This window comes from Oreochromis niloticus, linkage group LG16 (genome assembly GCF_001858045.2).
Source record: "Oreochromis niloticus isolate F11D_XX linkage group LG16, O_niloticus_UMD_NMBU, whole genome shotgun sequence".
Classification (NCBI taxonomy): domain Eukaryota; kingdom Metazoa; phylum Chordata; class Actinopteri; order Cichliformes; family Cichlidae; genus Oreochromis; species Oreochromis niloticus.
The window spans coordinates 27,504,570-27,529,512 of NC_031987.2; the positions used below are offsets into that span (position 1 = coordinate 27,504,570).

The 24,943-nt window shown below is 39.1% G+C and overlaps 1 protein-coding gene across 1 annotated transcript; it reads right to left on the reverse strand.

The window, feature by feature from the left end:
• Positions 1-73: 73 nt before the first annotated feature.
• Positions 74-24,865, reverse strand: cryl1 (crystallin, lambda 1). Its single transcript, XM_003456587.5, has 9 exons — positions 24,709-24,865; positions 23,847-23,954; positions 22,225-22,351; positions 16,845-17,006; positions 12,948-13,043; positions 12,369-12,467; positions 5,996-6,104; positions 2,267-2,373; positions 74-705 (listed from the first exon to the last, which is right to left on the reverse strand). The coding sequence occupies exons 1-9, from the start codon at positions 24,747-24,749 to the stop codon at positions 604-606; spliced, it is 951 nt and encodes a 316-aa protein (XP_003456635.1). The 5' UTR covers positions 24,750-24,865; the 3' UTR covers positions 74-603.
• Positions 24,866-24,943: the final 78 nt, after the last annotated feature.

The window sequence follows — 24,943 nt, forward strand, 5'->3', positions numbered from 1 at the left end:
TTTCTCCTCATTATCAGGATCACAAAAACACTCATCTCTTTCTGTTGTGTGGCTATCAAAACAATTACATAAATGCGTTATTGTGTTCTTTTTTATTAATCAAAACACTGATTCACATTTTCAAGAAATTTGTTTACACAAGAGACCATTAATGTGGCTGAATGAGATCATTGTTTTTCACATTTTACCACAGTCGGTTTTGTAACCAAGATGTAGAGTAAAAGTTAAAACATGCTGTAGATTTCGAAAAAAAAAAGATTGGTTAAAATTGTATTCATAAGAAGTAGTAATCAAGAGTTATGTTCTAATACTGGTAGTATTCATCATATAAGGAAGATTGATCATTGATTTTAAAAAAAGTGCTGTTTTTCAGTCAAGGTATGCCTGTTTAAAAAAAAAAAAGGTCTTCATTACATGTTGAACTCAACAATCACATCTCTACCTAATTCAAGTTGGGGTTTCCACTGGCATTACATTTAATAAAGTAAGAGAAGTTTAACAAATCTCAAAATTACTGAGTTTATGCCATTACTGAGAACGAATAAAATGTCCTCAGCCAGCAGTCGTTGTGAGAACTATTCTTGAGTTTGGCCCCTGAGCTTATTAGTCCTTCTTCAGCTTGGCCAGACGCATGAGGAACTGGTCCCTCCTCTCCTGCCTGGCTGACAGATGCTGCTGGTCACAGGGAATCAGCTCGCACATCTCCTGTGGACGGCACAGAAGGAAAAGCTAGGTGAGCAAAGTGGAATGGTTGCCATGTAGGAGTTTCTTAGGCACTAAATGTAATGGAAATGGCTTCAGACATGTCTAGTGGGGGAAATAACTATGCTTGCTAAATTTGTATGTTTGCTCACTTACAAAGAAATGAACAGTCTCTAACTTTTCAATAGTAGGTAAAATACAGCCTCTCAGCCTTAAAGCTAAACTAAATACCCTTTAATGATCTTTTAATAACGTCTTAGCTTTGCATCCAGGACCGACACCTGCACAGATTGGAGGCAGAGTGTGATTTTCATTCAAAGGATAAACTGAAGGTCTCAAAGTAGGAATAAGAGCTTCAGAAAACAAAGCACAAACAAGCTTGACTGCTGCCGTCCTCTAAACGAGTCCACCTTAAACTATTTATTGCTCCAGCTCAGGGTGTCCTTACAAGATGACCTTCTGTGGCTAACATTTTAACCGCCTGTGATAGCATGTGACCAATTAATTTCTACTTAGGAGAAAGCTTTATGGTTCAGAGGTGAGTAGAAACTGCTGAATTTCAGTCATCCAGAACTAAACACATAATATATAATGAAAAAAATAATTAATTAAGATATGTATATTAATATAGACATTTTGTGTCTTTGACCTGAATTAATACACATTTTTTTTATTTATTTAAAAAAAACTTGGGAGCCTACTGAATACTGAATTGCTGCAATCTTTGGGGGCTCAGGTGGCACTTTATTAAAACATTGCAAGGTCTCAAGAACACCCCTGAAAAACAAGGACCCTCTTTTTTCACTGTATCAAAACACTAACCAGATATTTTGGTCCATACTGACATGACAGCGTCACACAATTACTGCAGATTATCAGCAGCACATCTATGAGGCAAATGTCCCTTTCTACCACATCCCAAAGGTCTTCTCTTGGATTGAGATCTGGTGACTATGGAGGTCATTTAAGCACAGTGAACTCAATGTCATGTTCAAGAAACCAGCTTGAGATGATCTGAGCTTTCTGACATGGTGCATTATCCTGCTGGAAAACTAAATTCTGATCCATGCTGCAGCACACAAAATTCAGAAATTTAGACAGCTTCTCTGGTCCAAGGTGGAAAAGTGCTCCTTGAACTGAGAACTGAAATACTTTTTGGAAATCACAGACACTGAATTCTCTGGAGCTAAAGAGAAAAAGAACAATTTAAGAACACACACATAATCAAAGCCTGTTGGTGTGCATAACATGCACATCTGTGAAGGCACCATTAATGCTTAATGATACATGCAGATTATGGAGAAACATTTCCTGCCATTCACATGTCATTTGCATCAAAGGTCTTGCTGATTTCAGCAAGACAATGCCAGATCACATTGTTTAAGTAGTGCAACAGTATGGCTCCATTACTCTTGAGAGCAGATCTGTTACTTATTCAAAACATTTTTCAGATCATAATTTTGGGTTGTGGCTGTAGTTTATATTTATACTGTACATAATAAGTGAGTGTATGTATTGAGAGAAAGTTTCACTGTAAACACAACTCTGTAACCATCGCACTTACATTAATGACGCTCTTGGCTCCTTCACCACAGAAGTCAGGCACAGGCCCAAAGGAAGACAGCACCCTCGTTATATTTTCACTATATCGGCTCATGTAGTCTTCCAAACCTGTGGGGAGGACACAGCTGTTCAGTGATGGGGAAGTCCATGTTGATCAGCACCATTCTCCAAAAAGCTGCTATCACCTGTTAATGATTCCCTGACAGATGTTTTGAAATTCCAAATAACGAATGTAGATCATCTTTATTTAAAATACCACAAAGATTCAAAGACAGTAATGTCACACAAAGTGAAAGTGATGTAATTGCAAACAAAAACAGAAACATGTATTTCTAGATTATGAGGGGATGGGCATAGGTGCAGCTGCGGTGCCAACTGGCAATTTGTTTTTGTCTACATGATTTCCTTCTGCTGGTTTGAAAGTTTGACACATGCTTGATATTTTGAGAAAAGGGACATGCTAGCTCCTCTATATTTCTGTGTTCAATTGCAGGGCTGCTATCTCAGTGCTTCAGAACCAGTAATATTAAGTAATGAGTTTCGTCTATCTCAATGTTAAATGTCTCATAAATAACAGTTAGATCCTGCTTTGACACTTTCTGTGTTAGTTTAACTTTTAGTGCTGTTCATTGAAGCTGTTCTCTCATTTATTAACCTATAGTGACTCATTTGTGATGTAGGCAGAGCGTATTTTGGCTAATCACTGACTGACTGAAAGTTTAAAATAAATGGGGTTGTGAAGCCAGCTACTACAAACTTCAGTTTAATAGTGTATTTATAAGGGTTAGGGTAGTATCCGGTATGCTATATATGTGTATATGCCAATGGAAATGTCTAACACCAGCCCCTTGTTGAGCGTTATTAAACACCGCTGTTTAAAGTGGATTATTATGCTCATTTGCAGCTCCACAATCTTATTCTTGGACTTTACTAGAACAGCTTTGCATGATTCACAGTTCTAAATAATGCTATTTTACTAGGCCTTGGTGCACTCGAGGTTCAGCCAATGTGAGAAATAAGCTATTTAACCTCATTTCCACCTCCCTTTAAGCTTTCTTCTGATTGGCTACCCTTTGGAAACAGTAGGTTTGCATACTGGGTGAGGTTTCTGTGCTTAAAGCTTGTAAAATTCAATGAAACAAAGCACTCAGGGCAATAGCAAAAGTTTAGTAGCTACTCAGTGTGATGATGAAAGTTCTGGGCAGAGAAACAGAAAAGTTTGCAGGTTTTGTAAGGGATGTTTTGCACTTCAACTATACATTACTACTCACAGATAATTAAAATGGGGGAGCTATATGATTAAGACCCCTATATCTAACTGTAGGGTTAGAATAATTAATAAAATATTGCCACTACAATAACACAAAATGTGGGATGTGACTAATGCCTGAGACCTAGAGGTTATGCAGTATGAAAATCATACCTTGTATATATGAAATGGGAAGCAGTATTCACTGCCCTCTGAATAACATGTAATTAATGTATATAATGCTACTACCTATAATAGTTTAAAGAGATCTTGGATTTATTTTTCTATAAACTGACAGTTTGTACAATTTCAATGCTACTCTTCCCTAAAATACCAGCAGGCATTATTTCTGATAAGAGTTCACGTCATGAGCTTGCTGGGTTACCTTGCTTGCAACCAAATGTTTGTGGATAAAATATATAGTAGTGTGTCCTAGATTGGACGCAGAAAAAGGAGCACATCTCACAGCTAATGATCAATCAAAGAGGAAACACAGGTCCCATAACAATGACAACGACTGGGCTTAACATATCATAAAGAGGGCCAGCAGTATGGTTTGTTGACATTCCTGTGATAAGCATAGTAGGTGAAGACTAGATTTTTAAAACCTTATTTGAGCAGCGAGATGCAAGTGTGGTGCAAGGTGGGGGGGAAAAAGAGATGTGCCTACATTACTTCACACAAGGTTGTTATTAAGGTGGATCAGGGGGCTCAGTTTTAAATAGTTCTTTCAACACATTTTCAAAGAGTACCTTAAGTACAAAGACCTTATTCAACGACCAGAAAACATATGGTGAATGTTTATATTTGCAATACTTCTTTGGGAAACAAGGTTTATATCCAACATGTGACAACGGGGTAGCTAGAAAATGCTTACTGTCTACATAAAGCCTAGTGGGACACGTTAATGTGGCACAACAGTGTGATAACTATCATCTACCTTCAACCAAACATCCTGTGTGGGAGGAAAATCTTACTGTTATTTCAGTCCCTTTGCTTTATTTCTTTTCCCAAATAAACTTTAGCTGTTATTGATGAACTTTTTTCTTATATATCTTTTTATGTAAAGCCTCACTATCACCCTATTAAACAGGGAGACCTATTCCCTGTGCCACTATACAACAGCTTTTTGTACAGTGGAAGAAAAGACCGGACACTAATGTTACCACTGTAACTCCAATCAGATTACAGCAGCAGTCCTTGAAAATGAACCAAACTACGTAACATCACCCAGTTTGCAACTTGTCTTCCGCCCATTTGCAGTACCTCCCTGTGCTAATAATCTTGTTACATTAAATTGTTTCTTGCACTGTTAGCTGTACTTTTACACTTATGCAACAACTTTTGCATGGTCAGCTGAATGTTGGACAAGCTGCCCTTACTAGATAGTGTTTTAAAAAGACATCATTCTAATGCTCTTTTCTGTGAAATTGCATTAATATTTGAATACATCATATGCATCGATGAGCCATTCTTCAAGACTCTAGGCAGTGGTTTTAGTTGTAGTGGATGATTCCCTCAAAGAACAACGGCCTTCTCCTGTGTGCACGCACAGTTTACAAAAAGCAAGGAAATTTAGGTAGAGTAGACAGACAGAGACAGGGAGCCTGAGTGCTCCAGTATCTGATGGGACCGATTTAAAGACTTGAAGACACAACAGGGGTAGGTTTTAGCATTCTTTTGAGAATCTGATGCTTCCTGAACAGAAAAAAAAGTCAGTAAGAAGTTCAGTACTGTAACTACAGGTAGAGCTGGCACCTGGTCTGAAGGCTGCGAGGTGGGCTCTGTGAGTTTTGGATGACTGGTGTGAGGGAGCGCATTCATCGCTACCCATCAAAAGACTGCTTTGTTCAGCCAAAGTGCACGCTGTGTGTGTGTGTGTGTGTGTGTACACACAGTCAGGGTTACTCTCTGGGTTTCACACTCCCCTCTGATATTCTCCATCTAGCTGAGGTTTCACTCTCTCTCTGACACACAAAGAGATGTCACTGTGTGGGACACTACATGTATTTTGTGCAGCGACACGTATGTAACGCTGTGCCACTTTGAAAATTTCACGTAAGTGGTGAATTACCTTCATTACTCTCATTCAAAGGCATTCTGTGCTCATTTACTGCAGTCGCGGATGCTCAAAAGCCTGTGCTTTGGTTAGTTTCAGTAATTTTCCACAACATACGTGGTTTGTACATTCACTCTGATTGGCAGAATTGAAACTGGACACCGCACAGTTGAAACTGTGCTGGATAAATTATACTTTCCTCTTCATAAACAGACATTTTATGAACTCCTTTTCTCTTATGAAGAAAGGCTTTTTGGTAAAAATGAATGCTTTTACTGTGACAATTGAACAGAACAATCACACCATCAACTCTTTGGTTCAACTATATAAAATTCATGCTCAAAGTATTTTAAACTGAGTTAAAAAATAACCAAAATCAGTGTTTTTATATGTGAGCAAAAAATACAAACCAGGAAATTTACCTTTAGGCGCATTGAGGTGCATTGTTTCCATGGGACCTATGAAGGCGTAACGCATTCCTAGTCCCTCTGACATCACCAGGTCGATGTCCTTTACCGAGATAACACCATCCTGATGATAAGTTAGAAAAACAACAGTTACATTAATTCTACTGAATTGATTGATAATATTCATTCGTTTTGTACCCTTTGTATTCTGGATATATTTGCTGATGAACTTAAATCCCAGAACAGCAGCTTTGGAGTCAAACTGTTTCTTTGTCTGTATCTGTTTATCTGTAATGAGAGTTCACACATCTAACAGGTCAACTTTGAGCCAAATGTTAAGTATTTTCTGTTACTGAGTTCATCATGGTCATGGGGTTACGTAACAGACTGTGGGACAGTTAAGGATATAAGAAGAACACACACTTTTTCCCTAGCAATTCAACAAAGTCATGACTTTTTAACTCCCTATTATTATGGAAAACCCAAATTCCCTTTGATCCCATCAGGCCACTCCAGCCATATAAAGTTTCCTTAATCAGCCAATCCTGTGTCCTCAGGATTATGCACAGAGGGGAAGCTGGCTGAGAATGGGTCAGGTAACTTTGGTGTACAGATACCTGTTGGCCAACCATGGAGGAAATCAAAGCCCAGATACAGAGACTATGGTGAGCAAGAGGAGAGGCGACAGGGTCGTCTTTGTTTGGGTCCTGCGTCCAACAACGAGCCTGTTATCTGAGCAAAGTGGGATGGTGGGTGGGGTCTTCTCTCCACTGTAATCACTGGGGGCTACGAGCTGCTTTCTCAGGCACTCTGCTTTCCAGCTCTGGCCTCGACTCAAGGACTTCTTTTCTCTTTCTCTCTCTCGTTGTGTGTGTGTGTGTGTTTGCAAAGGTTGAGGGCAGGTCCCTGTTATGTAAGAAAGATCACAAGACCACTCTCAAGGCTTTGATGCTTAATGCTGAACCTTTGTTCACATTTGATTTATTGAGGAAGAATACAGTAAATTAAGTAAAACACCTGATGAAATCACTGCTTTGAAACATCATACTGAGCTGTTTTATGTGCGTGTGCATGTAACTTGGTAGAAACAGTGTTTATTATAGTGAATGGCTATAAAAGAAAAACAGTACTATAAGTTGAGGTAATTAGTTGTGTTGCTGATATTTGTGGGAAAATATCGATTACATGTTCGAAAAAGCAAAATTTTTTATTTTATTTTCAATAAAGAGATGATGCTACGGGGTCATACAAATGTTAAATGATCATATATAGTTTCAAAGAGCTATATCTGATCCTTAAATTAATGATAACTTATAAGACGTACTACATATACAATTGGTCTCTAGCCACATACATTAAAATGCAATTAGGCGAAACGTTACATCCATCTCAGCCACATTATTCAAGATAGTGGTGCACCAAACAGCCTCCCCAAACTGGCATCCAATGTATTTTGTAATGAATTAATCCTAAGTCTATTAGAACACATCAATTGGTTGTCAGTGATTACCTGCTCTGTCCTGCTATGTACATGTACATGTACTGCAGGAACTTTGAATAATTGTCTCATCAAATACCATTCATGTTTGATGACTTGTATGTCACATTGTTTAGTTAAGTATAACAGTGCCTTAGGTGAGCGATAAACACTCCCAAACGACTGTAGACGTCACAACTCATTATTTGCGTCGAGCAGTATTGTGGATGGCGTGCCTCTCTGTTGTATGGCGTAAAGGAACATATGATGGCATTACAACGTTTTGGTGCAGCCAGCAGCAATTACAGAGGTGGATTCACTATTTCTGGTAAGCAAAGGTTTCTCATGGTAGTAGTGACATTTTAAAGACACTTAAATTGTATTGAAAGTATTATATGTTTTTGCAGTTGAGTTTCAGGCCGTTGAAAAATGTACGGCACCAATATGAAAATCCTAGGTGATGTCTTTCTCAAATTATCATGTTCAAAAGATTTTCAGAAAACTTGACCTCTGACATCTAGGACACTGATATTCAAACTATCTCGTTCAAGATCTTAACTTAGATTGGATGAGATAGACCACTCCTACTAAGATAAGTTGGGAGTCCATGATGCCCACCCATCAGCAGGGTGAAGACAAAACTGAGCATTTCGATGCAATTTTGCAAACCTAATCTGTGCTGCCATGTTCTTTTTAGAGAGAAGAAGCTACCTCATAGCATCCCTTCCAAAGAAGACATACTTTTTTCAGTCTATTTTAAACTGTACTTTTATGAACTTCAACATTTACCTTGCTAACTGCCTGTAAAATCCCCTGTTTTTTGCAGTTTCTCTAAGAATTGCATTGCATCACACGTCCACTCTTGAGAGTGCTACTATCTTGAATGTTCACCACTTGTGATTTTTTCCACTGTAGAAATGGAAATGGCTTAATAACCCACCCCACTTTTCCAAGATTTCCTAATATTGCTTTTTACTCAGTGATGTCCAGCATAATCTAAGACTTCCACCAAACTCAATCCAAAGTGTCACTTTAGACGCATACTGGAGCAGGACACTGTGGTGAAACTGGTTAATACAGTTTATCTGCATATATATATATATATATATATATATATATATATATATATAAATTAAAAATGTATGTGATTTAAGTCTGCTGTGAAAAAAATCTAAATAAATACAGCTATAAATAGCATCTATCTTCTCTATTTTTCTCTTTTTACAGCATTTGTGCATTTCTATAAATAAGTCCAAAAGTAGAGTGACATGTGAACAGAAACACTGGCTGTTGAGAGGCTCAGTTTCTAGACATTCAAAATTATTCCTTCTCGATATATTTCAGTACATCGGACATTACATTTTGCTTTATTTTTCATCTCTGTTACATAGGCTTTAGTCCCTCTGCGGCTCTGAATTGAATAAATAGAAGAGAATGGATGTTCTTTGTTGTCATTTAGATATTCAAGAATCATTTTGGATGTGTGACAGCATCCTTTTTCATTACAATGTTACTGTGAACAGGCTGCTTTGTGATAAACTTTGGGTGCTCTTTCGAAAGCAAGAGCAACACCTTTAACAGCAGTGTGGCATTTTTGTCAGCTAAGGTCTAAGGGTGCCCGTGGGGTGGGGAGGTGGGGAATTTGCCTCTCACATGGTGGTGATGTGCACACAGTAAAGAATATCATTTAGATACAAGTCTGAGCTGCCACAGTTCTGTGTAAATGAATTTCACATGCTTCATGTACAGATGTTGCAATATAGCTGGCACATAAGCGCAAGAGTGGCTTCTGCTACATTTCGTGGAAGTATGACTTACAGGTTTTTATTCTGAGAACTGGTACGTTATTCTCAGCAGGGAGTGTCGCTGTCTTGGGCTCAAAAATGACTGAACAATCAAGGGTTTTTACCTGCCTGTAGGCCCTCTTGGATCATTGCTGAACCAAAAAGCTACCGTCAAAAAAAACAATCCAAACACTTGAGAGCTCCTTAAAGTCTAAAGCTGCGACAAACAACGAGCTCTGTTGTGAGGCAAATCATGAAGCCTGCTTCTCTTCCTGATATGTAAAACCTCAAAAATGACAAATAAACATAGTCTTTTTCACTGACCAAATATATAGGAGTTGTCATTTTAGATTTATCTGTTTAGTATTAAAATAAACCTGCATTTACAACAACAGCATAAATTGCTGACAAATTCACTGCTAAATCAATGTAATAGCACAAAGTTCAAAACATGGGATCTAAAAATCTGCTCTGTGAGGTTAGATATAGCTGGGATTTTAACATACTGATAATTGTTCTATAAACAAGGCAAATTTACCAAGCGGTCATCTGATTATTTTTTAGATTGTGATGTAAATTATTAATTGGGATTCCTTCACTTACCTTTAGTGTATGTACAACAATTACTTGTATAAACATATGAACAAATGTCACATATTACGTCTGCTCACTGATACAGTACCTTTAGGTGCTTTTATGTAATTTGTTACTCAAATGGAAAATTACACCAATGCTGTAACGAGCCGTAAAAGAATGCACACACCGTACAGATGGAACAGCTACTCTGAGTATGCAGTGGGCCAGCCTGTTGTTACTGCTTGTTCGCATTCCTCTGGTGCACAACACCAAATCATTAGTCTACTCTGGTGATTCTGCCGCTTTAATATTTTTATTATTACTATGGAAACAACAAAGTCGGTTTTGACACCCCTGACCAGCTTCTATGTGATTGTCTAGTCTCGTCTAACTCTGCAGAGTTGCGGCATCCCAGATACAGTTTCTTTTTCCTCCTCGACTGCCCTTTTTGTGTTATACATTTCATTGTTTTCTTTATGCTACCTATTCTGACCGGTCTCCCCAATGTGATGTTTGTGTATTGTATGTATGGTGGGAAAGGTCCAATTTCGCTGCAAGTCAACTGCAAGTGACAAATAAAGGCTTCAATCAATCAATCAATCAACAATTCAGCCTTGCACAGACTATTATGGTACCCATTCAAATAAGTGGTAGTACCTGGCAACAACATAAAAAGAAACCAATTTCGTGCAGACTCAAAAGAAACAAGCAGACACTTTTTCATCTACATTACCAGTAAACTGTGCAATCAACTGATGTTTTTCGAGCGCACAAATTCACAAGACAGATCAGTCCTACTAATTTACTAAAGAAGACATTTCTCCTAATGCATTTATCCTTCATTAATGTCATAGAGACGTCTTTCTCAACTGTACAAATCTGAATCATGTGCAAAGTCACGCAAGTAACTTAAAATAGATTTCTGCTCTTTCTGAGCCAACTTTTTCATAATCCATGCAATCCCCTGCTATTATAAAGCAAAATGTGATTATCCAGTTTCCTTTTACCCATTTCAGCTGTATGGCAACCCATTTTTATTTTAGTTGCAACCAATTGAGTAACTACTGCCATATCTCCTGGTATTATCTCCTAATGGGTTTGTAGCTTTAAATCTATGCTAATGCTGCCCACTCACCTGTGAGGAACAGGTCTGTGAGCAACAGTGCAGAGCGGCGGTTAATTTTCCATCGGTTTCCACTGATGACAGCTTAACATGTCCCAACAGGTATCTTAGGAAGTCGGTTCTAATGTCATTCATGTATCACTTTGAGTGAAAGCCTGAATTGCATTTAGTTGCATTAATGGATCTAACACAAGATGACTGATGTGCATCTTTCTAAGTTCCTCAGCTCAAACACTGTCTGACATCATCTTTTTCTAGCTAATGCTCACCTGCTTCAGCTGCTTTTACTTTACTAGAAAACAGTTTTCATGTAAGACCCCCACACTAAGAAGCTATAAATCTAACTGGCCTTTAAACCTAAATCATCTACCCTGGGAAATGTAGTTTTATTTTGTCACTTCAGCCATGGGTGGCATGGTGGTGTAGTGGTTAGCACCCCCCTGTCATCATCGCTGTGGCTGCGTGGGCTTCTGTCAGGTACTCTGATTTCCTCCAACAGTCTAACGACATGCATGTTAGGTTGACTGGTGATTCTAACTTGGCCTTGAAAGCGAGGAAGATAAAAGTAGTTGAAGTGCAAAGCATGAAGTGCTTGGAGTAAGACTGGAAAGGCACTATATAAATCTAAGTAAAGATTCAGTCCTTTACTAAGGACACCTTTACTACAACAACAGTCACTGACATAAAAAACAAAAGCGAGAATCTTGGAACACAGACAATCGTAGGAGATGTGTGAAAGTTCAGAACTATGTGGAAGCATCTGATGTTGCATTATTTAATAGAGGGGGTCATTTAAGGTGCTTCTGATGTCTGTGGTTGTATATTTGAAGCCAACATCAAACTCTTCATGGGAATTCAGTTTCGGGTAACACAGTATACGTCTCAAGTTAACGTTCCAAGAGCTGCGATTGTCACCATTCCCATCGCTCTCATTATCATTCAAGCTTTTTCCTCAGTGAGTGATCACGTAATAGTGCCTGTCATCAGAGGCTAAAGCTCATTTAGTCTGATAGTGCTCCTTTTTAGAGGGAGACTGTGGACATAATAGAAGAGGTGAGCTGACAAGGGCTTCCTCTTTCCTGCCTCTATTACAAAACCATCAGCAGCCACATGAAACCTGACTGAGACTGAGGCGCTCTTGTCCAGAGGTAAAAACATTCGTCATTATGACCTAGAAGTCAACTTTAGCAATGCAGCAGTAAAGCAATGGGGGTTTTTTTGTTGGAGATTCAGAGTTCGTGTCATATATTTATGACCATTTTCTTGCATTTGAACACAAAGGTTATGAAAGCATATTCATGACTACCCTTGCTTGAAGTTGGTATTCACCTGGAGGTCAAATTGTTTGCCAGGTAACAGCTGCTTTGAAAAACTGGCTCCTCAACACAACTCCCCACCCAGATGCCCAGAAAACAGTCAAACACTAACCTGAACTAGTCTCCATGACTCTGCAATAATGGCAGCTTGAACTCTGTTTAGGGCAAAGCCATCGATCTCTTTTTTCAGAAGGACAGGTGCCTGGCCAACCTGCGTCAGGAGAAATCAGTTAAGTCAAGCCAAGCGCAGCAAAAGATCCTACAAGACAATTATGAATAATACAGCTTCATTCATGAAGCTTAGTAGTTGCAGGAAGCCACTGGTTGTTCATGTTAAGAAAACAAGCTTGTTGAGACTTGCTTGGAATAAAGCACGTAATCATTCACAGTAAACTATTTGTTAAGTTTTGTGGTGTAGCAGCTGTACTCAAGACTGTGACACACTGTCAAATATTGAAAATGGCCAGAACAACATCAAACTAATGTGAAAAGAAAGCTAGGAGCTAGGCTTATCATCAACACTTAATACACAGTATGACAGCAGTATTGGTCTCCTAATCATAGCATGGGGTTTGGCTTCCTCGTGCTCTTAATCCACTGGTCTCTTATTCTGATTACTTTTGAAATCTGTCCAACAAGTTCGGGCATAACAGGGCCCAGGAATGCGTAATCTTTTGCATAAGATTTGTACCTTGGTCATCAGAGCATGGGTGGTGTCCATAACGGCTGCCGCTGTCTCTGGGTGAGGTACCAGCTCCACCAGTTTTACATAGTAGGGTGGGTTTACCTGGGCAGAGCAAAACAAACACATATTATGTCGTGTTTACTTCACTGATATGTAGGATCTGTTCTTAAGTAACACTTCCTCAGGAAAGCAGTACTAACAAATAAAGCTGGACTATCAATTGTTGATTTTGCCTCATCATCGTCCTCCAACAGTGAAAGTATCATCTTAGTGCATGACAGAGCACTTCCATACGGTGTTAGCATACTACAGTGTACGCTATGCTCATTACAGCTTTAAGACTGACAATTTAAAATGATGATAATGATTAGACGTATTAAGGACAGCAAAATGTTTATTGAGACAGAAATAAAATACGGTGGTAAACTATAGATTATACAGCTCCTGATCTGGCCCATTTACACCAGTGGTGGTGTTTCCACCAGCTTCCACCACCTGTGAAGCAAATTGACCTTTAATTGACCCTCACTTTTTTCTTAAAGTCAGCATTTACAGAAACAGAAGTCCTTCATCAAACCACCTGTTTGCATCGTTTAAATATCTAGAAAGTCTGTTTGTCTCCTTCCATTTACCACCAGCTTGTTTTAAGCAATGATAACAAGTTATTTAAAAAGCAACCACCTCGCCGCTTTCCAACAGCAACACCTGTAGCATTGAAAGGTTAGTCTAAAGACGGGCATATCATGTTTACTCACTTATAGCAAACTGAACAATCTCTAATTTTTATGTCTGTTTTTAACACTCAATTTACACAAAAATTGTAAATGTATTTGAATGTCATTGAGTGAAATAACAATTTGATCCCCAAGCAAAACATGACTTAGAACTAGCCAGCCCTTCTTAGTGAGTACAGTAGTAAGAGGTTTCGTGTGGTTGGTCACCAGGTTTGCACACATCTCACCACTCGTCTTTACAGAAATGTTATAAATCCTTTACTTTTTGTTTGGTTCAAGGCAACCCCAAAACGATCCGCTTTCATATTTTCCAATCTAGTGAGACAAAAAGAACACTGTTTAGACTGCCCCATGATCATAACAGGCTTTTTATACACTGAAGCCAATCATCTACACCAAATTAACACCAATATTCCCAAAGGGCAGCCCCTCCATTTACAGTGATACAGTTCCACCACTGATGATTTAGAAAAGCTCATGATATACATGCTTGATTTACTGATATCCTCAAAACATCATTGCCACAGCACATGAGCAAGCAGGAGAAACGCAGGGAGAGAAACAGCTAGAAGATAAAAATTATAAACAAGTCCATGTGGCTCATGAGTTCAGGTGAACCATGTTTACCTACATCAGTTAGGTTATGTTTTTGGTAGTGTTTGTGTGTGTCATACTGTCTGTGCACATGACAGCCTGAAAGGTTTTGAATGTATTCTGAAAACTTTGTAGGGTTTTAGAGTGGGGATAACAATTCATTGAAATGTGGCTTTCATCCACCAAGCCCTTCAAGGTCAACTCAATGATTTATTGGTCGAAAATTGAAAAAAAGAGTTACAACTACTTACAAGTGTGGTGTGCATTGTAACATATAGAAAGTAATGTATACCAATTTATAAAGAATTTAAAAAATTCTAAACCTTCTTAGAAAAATTTGGCATATGCTCATATCATAAACCAGTCATAACAAAAGCATTCAATGTTTTTGTAAACAGATGTCACTAGTATGTTGTTTAATACGGTCAAATCTAAATAGAAACGCTCTGCATGGATAAACTAAATGTAAGTCTAATGTAATCTTTGTGTAATTTTTTGTATAAACAAAAGTTCTCAGCTGTTCTGGTCCATTAATGTGTTTGGCTATTCATAGTATACTGCAAGCAAAATTTGTTGTGATGTATGTACTTAAATTGATTGATGGATTGATTGTGGCTGGGACAGCCTGTAAATACAACCAGATCCATTAGTACTTCAATGGAAACTCATAAATCTGCCTCAGTATGGGAGCACATGAAGGTGTGACTGAAGTCTAGACTTTCAGCTTTAGGTGAAGGGATTTCAAAACTGTGAGGTCGAACTCGTCACTGGTAATTTTCCTGATCCCAAGCCTTTGTTGTGAGAGTATCTTTAAAAAAAAAAAGTTCTCCAACTTATTTTCTTGGCAATTAGGAAACAACCTAAATAATTTTAACTGACACACAGAAAAAGGATTTACTTTTTTCCCACAAGAAAGTTCTTCTTGTTTTTCTCCCAAACATAGAATCAGAGTTAGCCTCGTCACCAATCACAAGTCAGACGTCAGAAGGCTAATAAAAATACTTTAATAACCGTTTAGGAATTACACACATTTTTCAAAATAAAATCCCTCCATTTCCCAGCTCAGAAGTGTTTTTTTCTCTGTCTCAAACTCTCATCATTTTCCTGCTTCTCTTCAGTAATCGAACCTCGTTGGCTAACACCTCCCTCTTTTCTGTCATGACCCTGACCCCTGTGAAGGTAATCTATTTTTCAGACAGTCAACAAACACTTGACCCTGTGTGGTTCATGTAGTTCATGGCTGTCAGCTCACTTGGCTTTCTTCTATAGAGTGTGTTCCTCCCTGAGCCTGGTTCTGCATGAGGTTGTTTTCTGTTAAAAGGGTGTTTTTCCTTCCCACTGTCGCCAGCTGCTTGCTCATATACGGTTGCCTTATTGTTGGGGTTTTCAATGTGTATTGATGTGACTGTTGTTGTGATTTTGTGCCATTTTAAATCTGAATTTATAAAACTGACCTTATATACATATTTGGCATTAATCATTCAAAGTGTTGATTATTGTTGCAAAAGCCTGCACTGTGCTACATCTCCACTTGTAATTAAGTTTGTTGAGTTTCTCTGTTTCATCAGAAATGCAGAGTGATCCCTTGTGAATTGGATTTTGCCAATCTGATATTCAACCGGACTAGATCTCTTTGTTTAGGCTTTATTGAAATTTTACTTGTTCCACTGTGAAATAATCGGTAGCTTGCATTCACAGGCCTTCACCATGCGTGCCAGATGATGTGGTACGGTGTAGATAATGATTTGTGCCTTCCCTTCCTCATGCATTTCCCTTTGTTCTTCTACTAGTTAATCTTGGTTTTATCGGTTCAAAGAAACTTTCTTTTTGAATTAGTCTGGCTTTATTAGAGACTATTAGGCAAAGTCTAAAGTGGTCTTCTTGAGCGTAACCAGTGGTTTTTCATTATCTCTTGCTGTAAATCCACTGTATTTACATTCATGAAGGCCCCTCTTGATTTTTATGATGCACCTACGTCCTTGAGATTTTTTCTTGCCTTAGCTAGTTGTGTGAAAGTTTTTTTCTCAATCATGGAAAAAATTCTGTCATCATCCCCTTGAGTTTTTTTCCGTGGTCTTTCAGGCCTTTTGTTTTACAGAGCTGGCCAGAGGATTTGTTCTTTTTTTAAAATGTTTAAGATTGTTTTTTTTACCACTCCTAAAGCTTTTTCTTTTTCTCTGAGAAGTGGGATTATTAGCTTAATGATGGCCTCCTTCACTTGCATCGACATGTCTTTGGACTCCTTACTGAGATCACCAGTGAGCATCAACCACATAATCATTCAACACTTGGACTCAACTCATTCCTTTTATCTCCTTAATTTGTCATAACATAATCATAAAACAAGTCACGTGGCAATGAATGGCCTCATGATTTACAGACTCAATTACTTTTGAGCCTGTAAAAATGGAGGGATTACAAAATAAGTACATAATTCTTAATGATAAATGCATTTTTTTTTTGTCAAAATCAACACCTTAACCACATTTTAAATGTTTCATTTCAAGCTCACTGTAACTGTAACTACAGTTTACACTACAGTACCTTGAAATGCCTGAGCATATGAAGTACTAACCGGATGAGAGACGAGGCAGCGACTCCTATTCTGGACTTTAGAGAAGACTTTGCTGGGCACTAGGCAGGATGTGGAGCTGCTCAGGATGACGTCTTTTCCCACGAAACGCTCCATGTCATGGAAGATGCTCTGCTTTACCTCCAGCTGCTCAAATACACATTCCTGGGAAAACAAAAAAATATATAAACGCAGGTAAGGTGTGAAAGCCAAATATTATTTTCTATAATGCTATAAGTAAACATTATCTCAAGCCAAAGTCAGGGAAGCATCCCACTGAATATGAAAAATGTAGTCACAGCAACAAACTATTTATTACAGCTATTATTTCCTATAATTTGGATGAACTGCTGCTTTGACTCTGTAATTTCTGATGTCAACCTTTCTTTGACAATAGCAAAGACAAAACCATCATAACAATAAAGAAACATTTAATATTTGTTTCTTAATGTCAAACTTGAATCTACCACTCAGGGAAATGCGTTAAAAGTCATGCAGTTAACATCTTAAACACAAACTAATTGCTCAATGTCACCTCACAGTGATGAAAAGGTGTGACTGCCAAAACCGGTACTCTTCGTCTGCAATCTTACTCATCCTGGATGCAAAACTGCAAAAACCGGCTGAACAACCAGTATAGCTTACATATACGCATTATAATGAAAGGCTCTGCCGTTTAACATGCAGTTAGAGGATCTGTGCTAAAACACAAGCAATAACCTAATATACTCTAATTCTAAAGAGAATTTTAGTTTTTTTTTTAGTTTGTTTTTTAGTTTAGTTTAATTGTCTAAGACACTTTTCATTACTTGGCATTTTTAAATATTTTGACAAATCTCATCTTCCCCAGAGCAAATGTGAAAGGTAAAGTCCAAAGTGGTCCCAGCGGCAATAGGAGTTGGGAGGTGTAACTGGAAGAGTGGCCCCAGCAGATTCCAAACCTCAGTTTCTTTAAATAGAACGGATGGTCATGACAGGCTCACTGGGATGCTGATTCGCAGGAACTTAACACTGTTTACTTATTCCATCTAAGCTAAACTGATGTAAACAGATGTGTTGTCTTTTGTTTTGTTTTCAACTGTCACCAGGAGGCCCCATGACTTCCTTGTCTTTTTACACACTGCCAGCAGTTGGACTGGATTGTTTGAGTATTGCTGCCAACGTAACATGAGATCACAAACTCAGTCTCACAAAACAAGTGCAGTTATAAGATGTGTACTTGATCATTTTTTTGTTTGTCAGCTCTCTTCTGGATAGAACCAAGCCTTCCCTGGTTTGGACCCAGAAACTGCCAAACCAGTCCATGCCCTTTAGGCTCTTGGTCTTTCTGGCTTTGAATGGCATAAAGGATGGGGAAGATTGGAAGATATATGATTTTAAAAGCTCATGTGTGGAAATGTTAAGTTATACCAATAAGAAACACCAATAAGTGAATACTTGGCATTTCCTGATGTGGAAAAGACCTCCAGCATGACCCCTGACAGAGACACAAATCCCTGTGGCGTTGTGTCAGGAATAGCATCTGGTGTAAAAAATCTGCTAAATCAAACATGAAGAACTACCTCCTCTGACGAAACCTTTGGGAATAAGGGAGCAGCCAAAAGTAGCTCTTTCTAGTCATGTGTAAGTTGGGCTATTCCCATTATCATTTGTCTCCAGTTTTGCATCTTTCTCAAAGCTCAAGTTTTCTTCAGTTTTGGCCAAACTTCATTGTAAACAAGCCACACTAACCTATTTCTGTGCATGAAAGGGACAGTGTTTTCTAATTTCTGCTACATAACTTTGCACTTTTGCTGTAACAAAACAAATTTCCCACCTGTGGGACTAATAAAGGCCATCTTATCTTATCTTATCTTATATAAAGAAATCTGGACAGCTTAAGTGCTTAAGCGCCCTTCACGTCTGCTCCCACAAGCCTTACACTAATCGTCAGAAAACAGTTAGGCAAGTTACTGATTGGTAGCCAAGTGACTAATAAAGCCTCCTGTAAATATTCTCATCTTCTCCCAGATCAATAGTAGAGTGAAACTGACAGATGGTCAGATGATGTCATGCTATCAGCAAGTATGTACCTAACGGTGCTCTCAGGAAACTCTCTGCATATTTCTATGCAGCATTTCCCTGTTCCTGAGTCCACAATTGTTCCTTGTTGGAAGGAACTCAGTGCAGAGTATTGATTTTATTTGACTCTACCTGCCTCTGTGCACTCTGATCACATCTACTGTGAAGAAGAGCTCCATTGTCTACTTTAGCAGTTTCTGGCTGGCGAGCATTTTTCTGGCATAAAAGGTTGACTTCATACTGTATTTTAAGTGACTGTGACTGTGTTTAGATAAGCACACTGTCCAATGTTGATTTTGTGTTTGTGCTCTTTTATAATTTGACATAGATGAGTGATTTTTAATGAAACATCTTTCATTAGTATGACGACACTTCTTATAACAAACGCCATCTGACTTTTTTGTCAAAGGAAAGCTCCACTTTACAATTTATAATAGCAATAACAGCAAGAATCTAGAAGCATTTTGCATTGTAAGGTAGATGTCTCAGATTTTAACAAGGAAACCCAACAATTCCTTTCAAGCACATTTTTACAGCAGGAAGATAAAACAAAAGTCTCTTTTTGACAGCAAGCCTCCAGGCTCAGGGAGCATAGCCATCAGACTCGACTGGCTGAGGTGAGCATGGTGACGCAACGAAGACAAACAATGCAAGAGGAAAGAGGAAAACTCAGCAGATTATGAAACATATGAGTTCTGAAATATTCAAGGTTTTTAGAAAGCATTTTACTTTGGCCAAATGAATAAATTCTTATGGTGACATTGAGAAAGCTGCTCTGATTCAAGGTAAACAAGTAACTAAATCTGTAATGAATAATAGATTAATTCTGGGCTATTTTTGAATGAGTAATCAGTATTACTCAGTTCATATCCCTTTATTACGATTATATTAAGCCATTATATTTCTATGACTTTGCCTTTGCTGACAGACAGAAAGTGTGAGTTAGCAGAGCAGAGAAATGACACACAGCAAAGAACCAGCCAGCTTGGTGTCAAACCATGAATTTGTAGCTAAAAGCATGAAAGAGTGTGTGATATGTCCCCTAACCACTTAGCCATCAGGTTAAACGAGTTGCTTAACAAACGTTAAAACATTCCTTGGTACTGAACCGCAAATAAAGAGAGAAACTAGTGTGAAATCTCAGTTACCAATAATAAAATAATAACAACAAATGCTAAAACCCAAGAGGAAAAATAAGTACACATTTTTTGACAGGTTCATTTTATTCATCTCTCAGTATTCATCACTGAGACTGATTCATCAGTCTCACTTTCAAAATCTACCATCATCCCAGCCCACCTTTATTAGTGGAGAGTTGACTGAATACAAGTATATTGGAGTTATGTTTGCTGGCAGACTGAAATGCAACTCTTGGACTGACTGCTTGTGTAGTTAGAGTTAGCACAGAACATATTTTCTGAGGACATTTTATCCTTTAAGGTGGATTCTAAAATGCTTCTGAGGTGCAGAAAAACAAGCAATTAGAAGGACAGTAACAATTTCTAGTAAGATGTTGGGAACTGCATTACCAATCTACCATTACCAGCGAGCATTTATAGGGACTATTTATGGAGCAAGGCAAATACTGTGAGTGATATGAGGATTTGACTCCTCCACTGAACTACTAAAATCTGCATGGTGCTAATGTTTCCCCATAAAACAGCTCCAACCTGTCTTTTATTCCTCAATCCATCAAACTTCTGAACACAAGCAACACACAGGTTGCCTAACTGTTCTGGCCACAGTCATCCTTAAGATCCAAGAAGAAGAGTAAAGGTGTCCATATACAGTGTATGCTTTGTGTCTTATGTTGATGCAGTTATTTTTATGTGGTGTATACAAATCTCAGGTGACTCTGAAATCACAATGCAATCACATTTCCCCATAAGGACAAGTAAATGTATGAGTTTTTTGGTCCAGTAATGTACTTACCACTGATATACTATGAAGCTATACTAGTAAATTAAGAGAAACAAAAAAGTTTGCACTTTTTTGTTTCTCTGGCTGGCCTCCAGCTCGCCTTGGAACGGTTCACAGCCGAGTGTGAAGCGGTGGGAATGAGAATCAGCACCTCCAAATCTGAGGCCATGGTCGTCAGCCAGAAAAGGGTGGAGTGCCCACTCCAGGTCCGGGACAAGTTCCTGCCCCAAGTGGAGGAGTTTAAATATCTCGGGGTCTTGTTCACGAGTGACGGGAGAAGGGAGCGGGAGATTGACAGACGGATTGGTGCTGCGGCTGCAGTGATGCGGACGCTGTATCGGTCTGTTGTGGTGAAGAGAGAGCTGAGTGTAAAAGTGATCCTCTCAATTTACCGGTCGATCTACGTCCCTACCCTCACCTATGGTCACGAGCTGTGGGTAGTGACCGAAAGAACGAGATCGCGGATAAAAGCAGCGGAAATGGGCTTCCTTCAAAGGGTGGCTGGACTCTCCCTTAGAGATAGGGTGAGAAGTTCAGCCATCCGGGAGGGGCTCAGAGTAGAGCCGCTGCTCCTCCACATCGAAAGGAGCCAGATGCCAGTGGTTCGGGCATCTGACAAGGATGCCTCCTGTGCGCCTCCTGGGTGAGGTGTTCCGGGCATGTCCCACCATGAGGAGGCCCCGGGGCAGACCCAGGACACACTGGAGAGATTATATCTCTTGGCTGGTCTGGGAACGCCTGGGTGTTCCCCCGGACAAGCTGGAGGAGGTGGCTGGGGAGAGGGAGGTCTGGGCTTCTCTGTTTGGGCTGCTGCCCCTGCGACCCGGCCCCGGATAAGCGGAAGAAGATGGATGGATGGATGGAAAAAAGTTTGTAATTTACGTGTTAAGCAACTGAAGGAACTGAAGTGTTATTATGCAAAACATCTCCATATTACTATATGATATCACAACCCAATGTACAACAGGGATATTAGTCTAAGTTCAAAATGTGACGTGAGAATGTGACGGAATATGTCAAATAAAATTATGCTGCACTTCCTTGGGGGGTAAATGTGTAATAACAAAGCCAGAACGTATTGACCTGAGAGTGTAGTAACCATTCCTTTAATGCTGCTTTGTTTAAACTATGTGAACCAATAAATGAACAAAAACTACATTGTTTCCACTGAGTCACACACCACATACTTTTGAAAAGACCCACACCAGTGGAGAGAAGCCCCGTGTTTCATCAAAGTCTGCCAACATCCACAAAACAAATGTCCGGTCACATGTGTGATGGAGCAAGTGGCTAACAGAAAAATAAACAAATCAACAGAGAGCAATGTTGTTTCCACTGGTTTTTCTATGTAGGCCAAAGAGATATAACAGCATGTGTTTGTGTTGTCAGCGATCTGTGTTACCTGCACAAAGAAGGCTCCATCCAGCGCCTGAGACAGGTCATCATAACTGCTCAGAAGGGCAAGTTGCTGCGCAGCAGACAGCTCCCCTCGCAGCATGTGGGCTTCCTCCAGCTCCACCAGCTGTTTCCTGAGGGACAGAAACTGCAGTTAACACACACACACACACACACACAATGCACAAACAAACTGCCCTCTATCATGACATTTTCAATTAGAAAAGAATCATTACCACAGGCTTCATATATAAGTAGTAGTAGAATGTAGTAGACTGAAGACTTTGGAAGAAATGAACAGATGTGTTAGGTGTGTTATTATCAGCCAAAAGAAGTGGTTCTGATATAACACAAAGCAGACAACGCTTCAAATATGGATGCTGCTACAAAGAAGCTAGAGATTCTAAAGTGTCTGCTCTGTGCACATTTCCATCTCAGCAGCACAGAAGATTTAGACACTCAACACAGTTTCAGTGGGGGTAGATTATGTCACCAACTTCACCGTCTTACTGTATGAAAGTATGTATTGTATTGCACTATTGTGCAAATTTCTCTAATGAGGCATAAGTTTTTTACTCTGGTCTTTCATGCAGAAAAGAATAATAAAACAATAAAGATTCTGGTTTATAGATCGGTCGGACAACCTATTAATCAGAGTCTGAGCTAAAATGAGGTGCAGGTTTCAAAGGAGACCGTGTAGTCTGCTGCAAATCCTGTTATGCTGTCTTAACAGTAACACTGATGGCACTTTTAGGGTGTGGAGTACATACCACCACCTTTTTGCTCTTACTCCAGCCTATCAACCTGCTTCTTCAACATCTCTTTATAATTTGCCCTGTATATGGAGTGGTGATACAGCATGTGGCAGTTACATAACACTGTATCACATGAGTCAGGAAGATATCTTGGTTTGAAAAAAATTAAAGTAATTTAGACTAAGTGACGGTTTATGAAAACAGGGCACACAACAGATAGCAGTCTAGCTTGTTCAGCAGGAAATCATTCACAAAGGGCCCCTGAAATTTAATTCAATGACACCCTCTACTGTTCATATAAACAAATACGTCTCTAACGGGCTGAGTGATAGGCAGTGGCATGTACTCAGAGGGAGACTCACATTCATGAAATACTGGTATAGAGATTAAGGTATTAAGGTTTTTATAGCTTAAAGGCACTGTGACTTTCTACAGCACTTTCATTAAAAACTCTGCGTCATTCCACAGTAATGTTTAACCACTAATAGCCAGGCTGTGAACATGTGTTTATTCATGTGTGCTCACAGTAGGAGCCAACTGCTGATCATGCAGTATTCATATATGTCTTCTCTGTAAACACTGAAAGGAAGAACAGGTTACATTTTAGATAGGGTGTCTCTAACTCATCAGGGCAGAGAAGCCCCTAGTGTCAATGTTTCCTTTAGGTTTTGCAGGCACCAGACACTAGTTTAGCTTCTGTAATCTATATTTATATATTTATGATGATATATATGTGCTTTTTTGTTTTTACTAAGAATTACATCTGGGTTAAAACAAATTTCTGTTGACTATAGAGGTATAATAATGCAGTTAAGACTGAGGAAGTTTGTCTGTGTAACCCAGATGGGTCTTTAAGTTGAGCAGTAGGACTCACTTGATCTCTGCGATGGCCCTGGCAGACTGTCCTGGTTGGTTGTCATAGATCTTCACATTGTAGCCTCCACTGACAAACAGCATAGCCCAGGAGCGGCCTATCAGCCCACTAAAACAGGGAAGAAAATCGCACGGTAAGAGACATAAAACATAAACCCCAATAAGCAGACTTAAAAAACAAAATCAAAGCAAGGGCTGAATGTTGTTTTTCAGTAAAGTCCATTAAAATCACACAGCAGTAAAGTGCTGACAGTGTGCCTGTCTGCTTGCTGACACCAGCTTCATTTTCCTGTCTTCCTCTCATGTTTTGACATGTAACCAGAAGTGAAGTGTAAATTCACTATGAATGTTTTATCAATCCCTTTGCCACCCATCTGAATATTATTGCAATGTTAACACACAAAGATTACCCCCTAAAACGTATGGCAACATAAGTGAAGAACTGTGAGGTTCAGTGTTTGCTTTGCAAGTTTAAGAGAGGTCACTTCAGAGGGACTGCCATGTTTAATGAACAGGGTTCAGAAGACAGGTTCAATTTAAAACCTCTAAAATCACACAGCTATAAACCTTCACGCTGTAGCTATCGTTACGTGTCTGTAATAAACAGGATTCTTCACAAATTCATTCTGACTGAAAACACAAGACAAGCGTTCATTCAGAACAGTCCTGTTTATGTCGTTAGCAACAGGATGATGCACACAATGCAGTAACCAAAATAAAATTACATGCACTGATACTGCAAACTAGCTTTCAACCAGTTTTTCATTCAACAAAGCAACTTTCGTTTCAACTTCATGAATACAGGTGAGGGCTAGCATGGTTGCATCATTTTACAACGCAAAATACATTGTTATCTCGCTCACCTGCCAATCACAGTGATAATCTTCATGTCAGCAGCGCTCATTTTTAGATGTTACGAGACCAGCTAAAACTTAACTTACAGCATTTCTATTAATTTCTGTTGCGCCGCCCCCCTTGATAGTCACCGTAGTCACGCTGACCGTGCTGTACGGTGACCTAGAAGGACCAAAGGAGGCAAACGAGCGCAAAAAGCATGTTTTCCTTGAAATGAGCAGTAAAGAACCCCATAAACTATTA

What these genes read in the sequence shown, in the direction of transcription:
- cryl1 (XM_003456587.5), bottom strand. Translation starts at nt 24,749, where the DNA reads ATGAGCGCTGCTGACATGAAGATTATCACTGTGATTGGCAG. An exon ending in ATGGAGCCTTCTTTGTGCAG is followed by an intron (nt 17,007 to 22,224) that starts GTAACACAGATC and finishes TTGTTTTCCCAG; the next exon opens with GAATGTGTATTTGAGCAGCT. An exon ending in AGTCATGGAGACTAGTTCAG is followed by an intron (nt 6,105 to 12,368) that starts GTTAGTGTTTGA and finishes ACTTATCATCAG; the next exon opens with GATGGTGTTATCTCGGTAAA.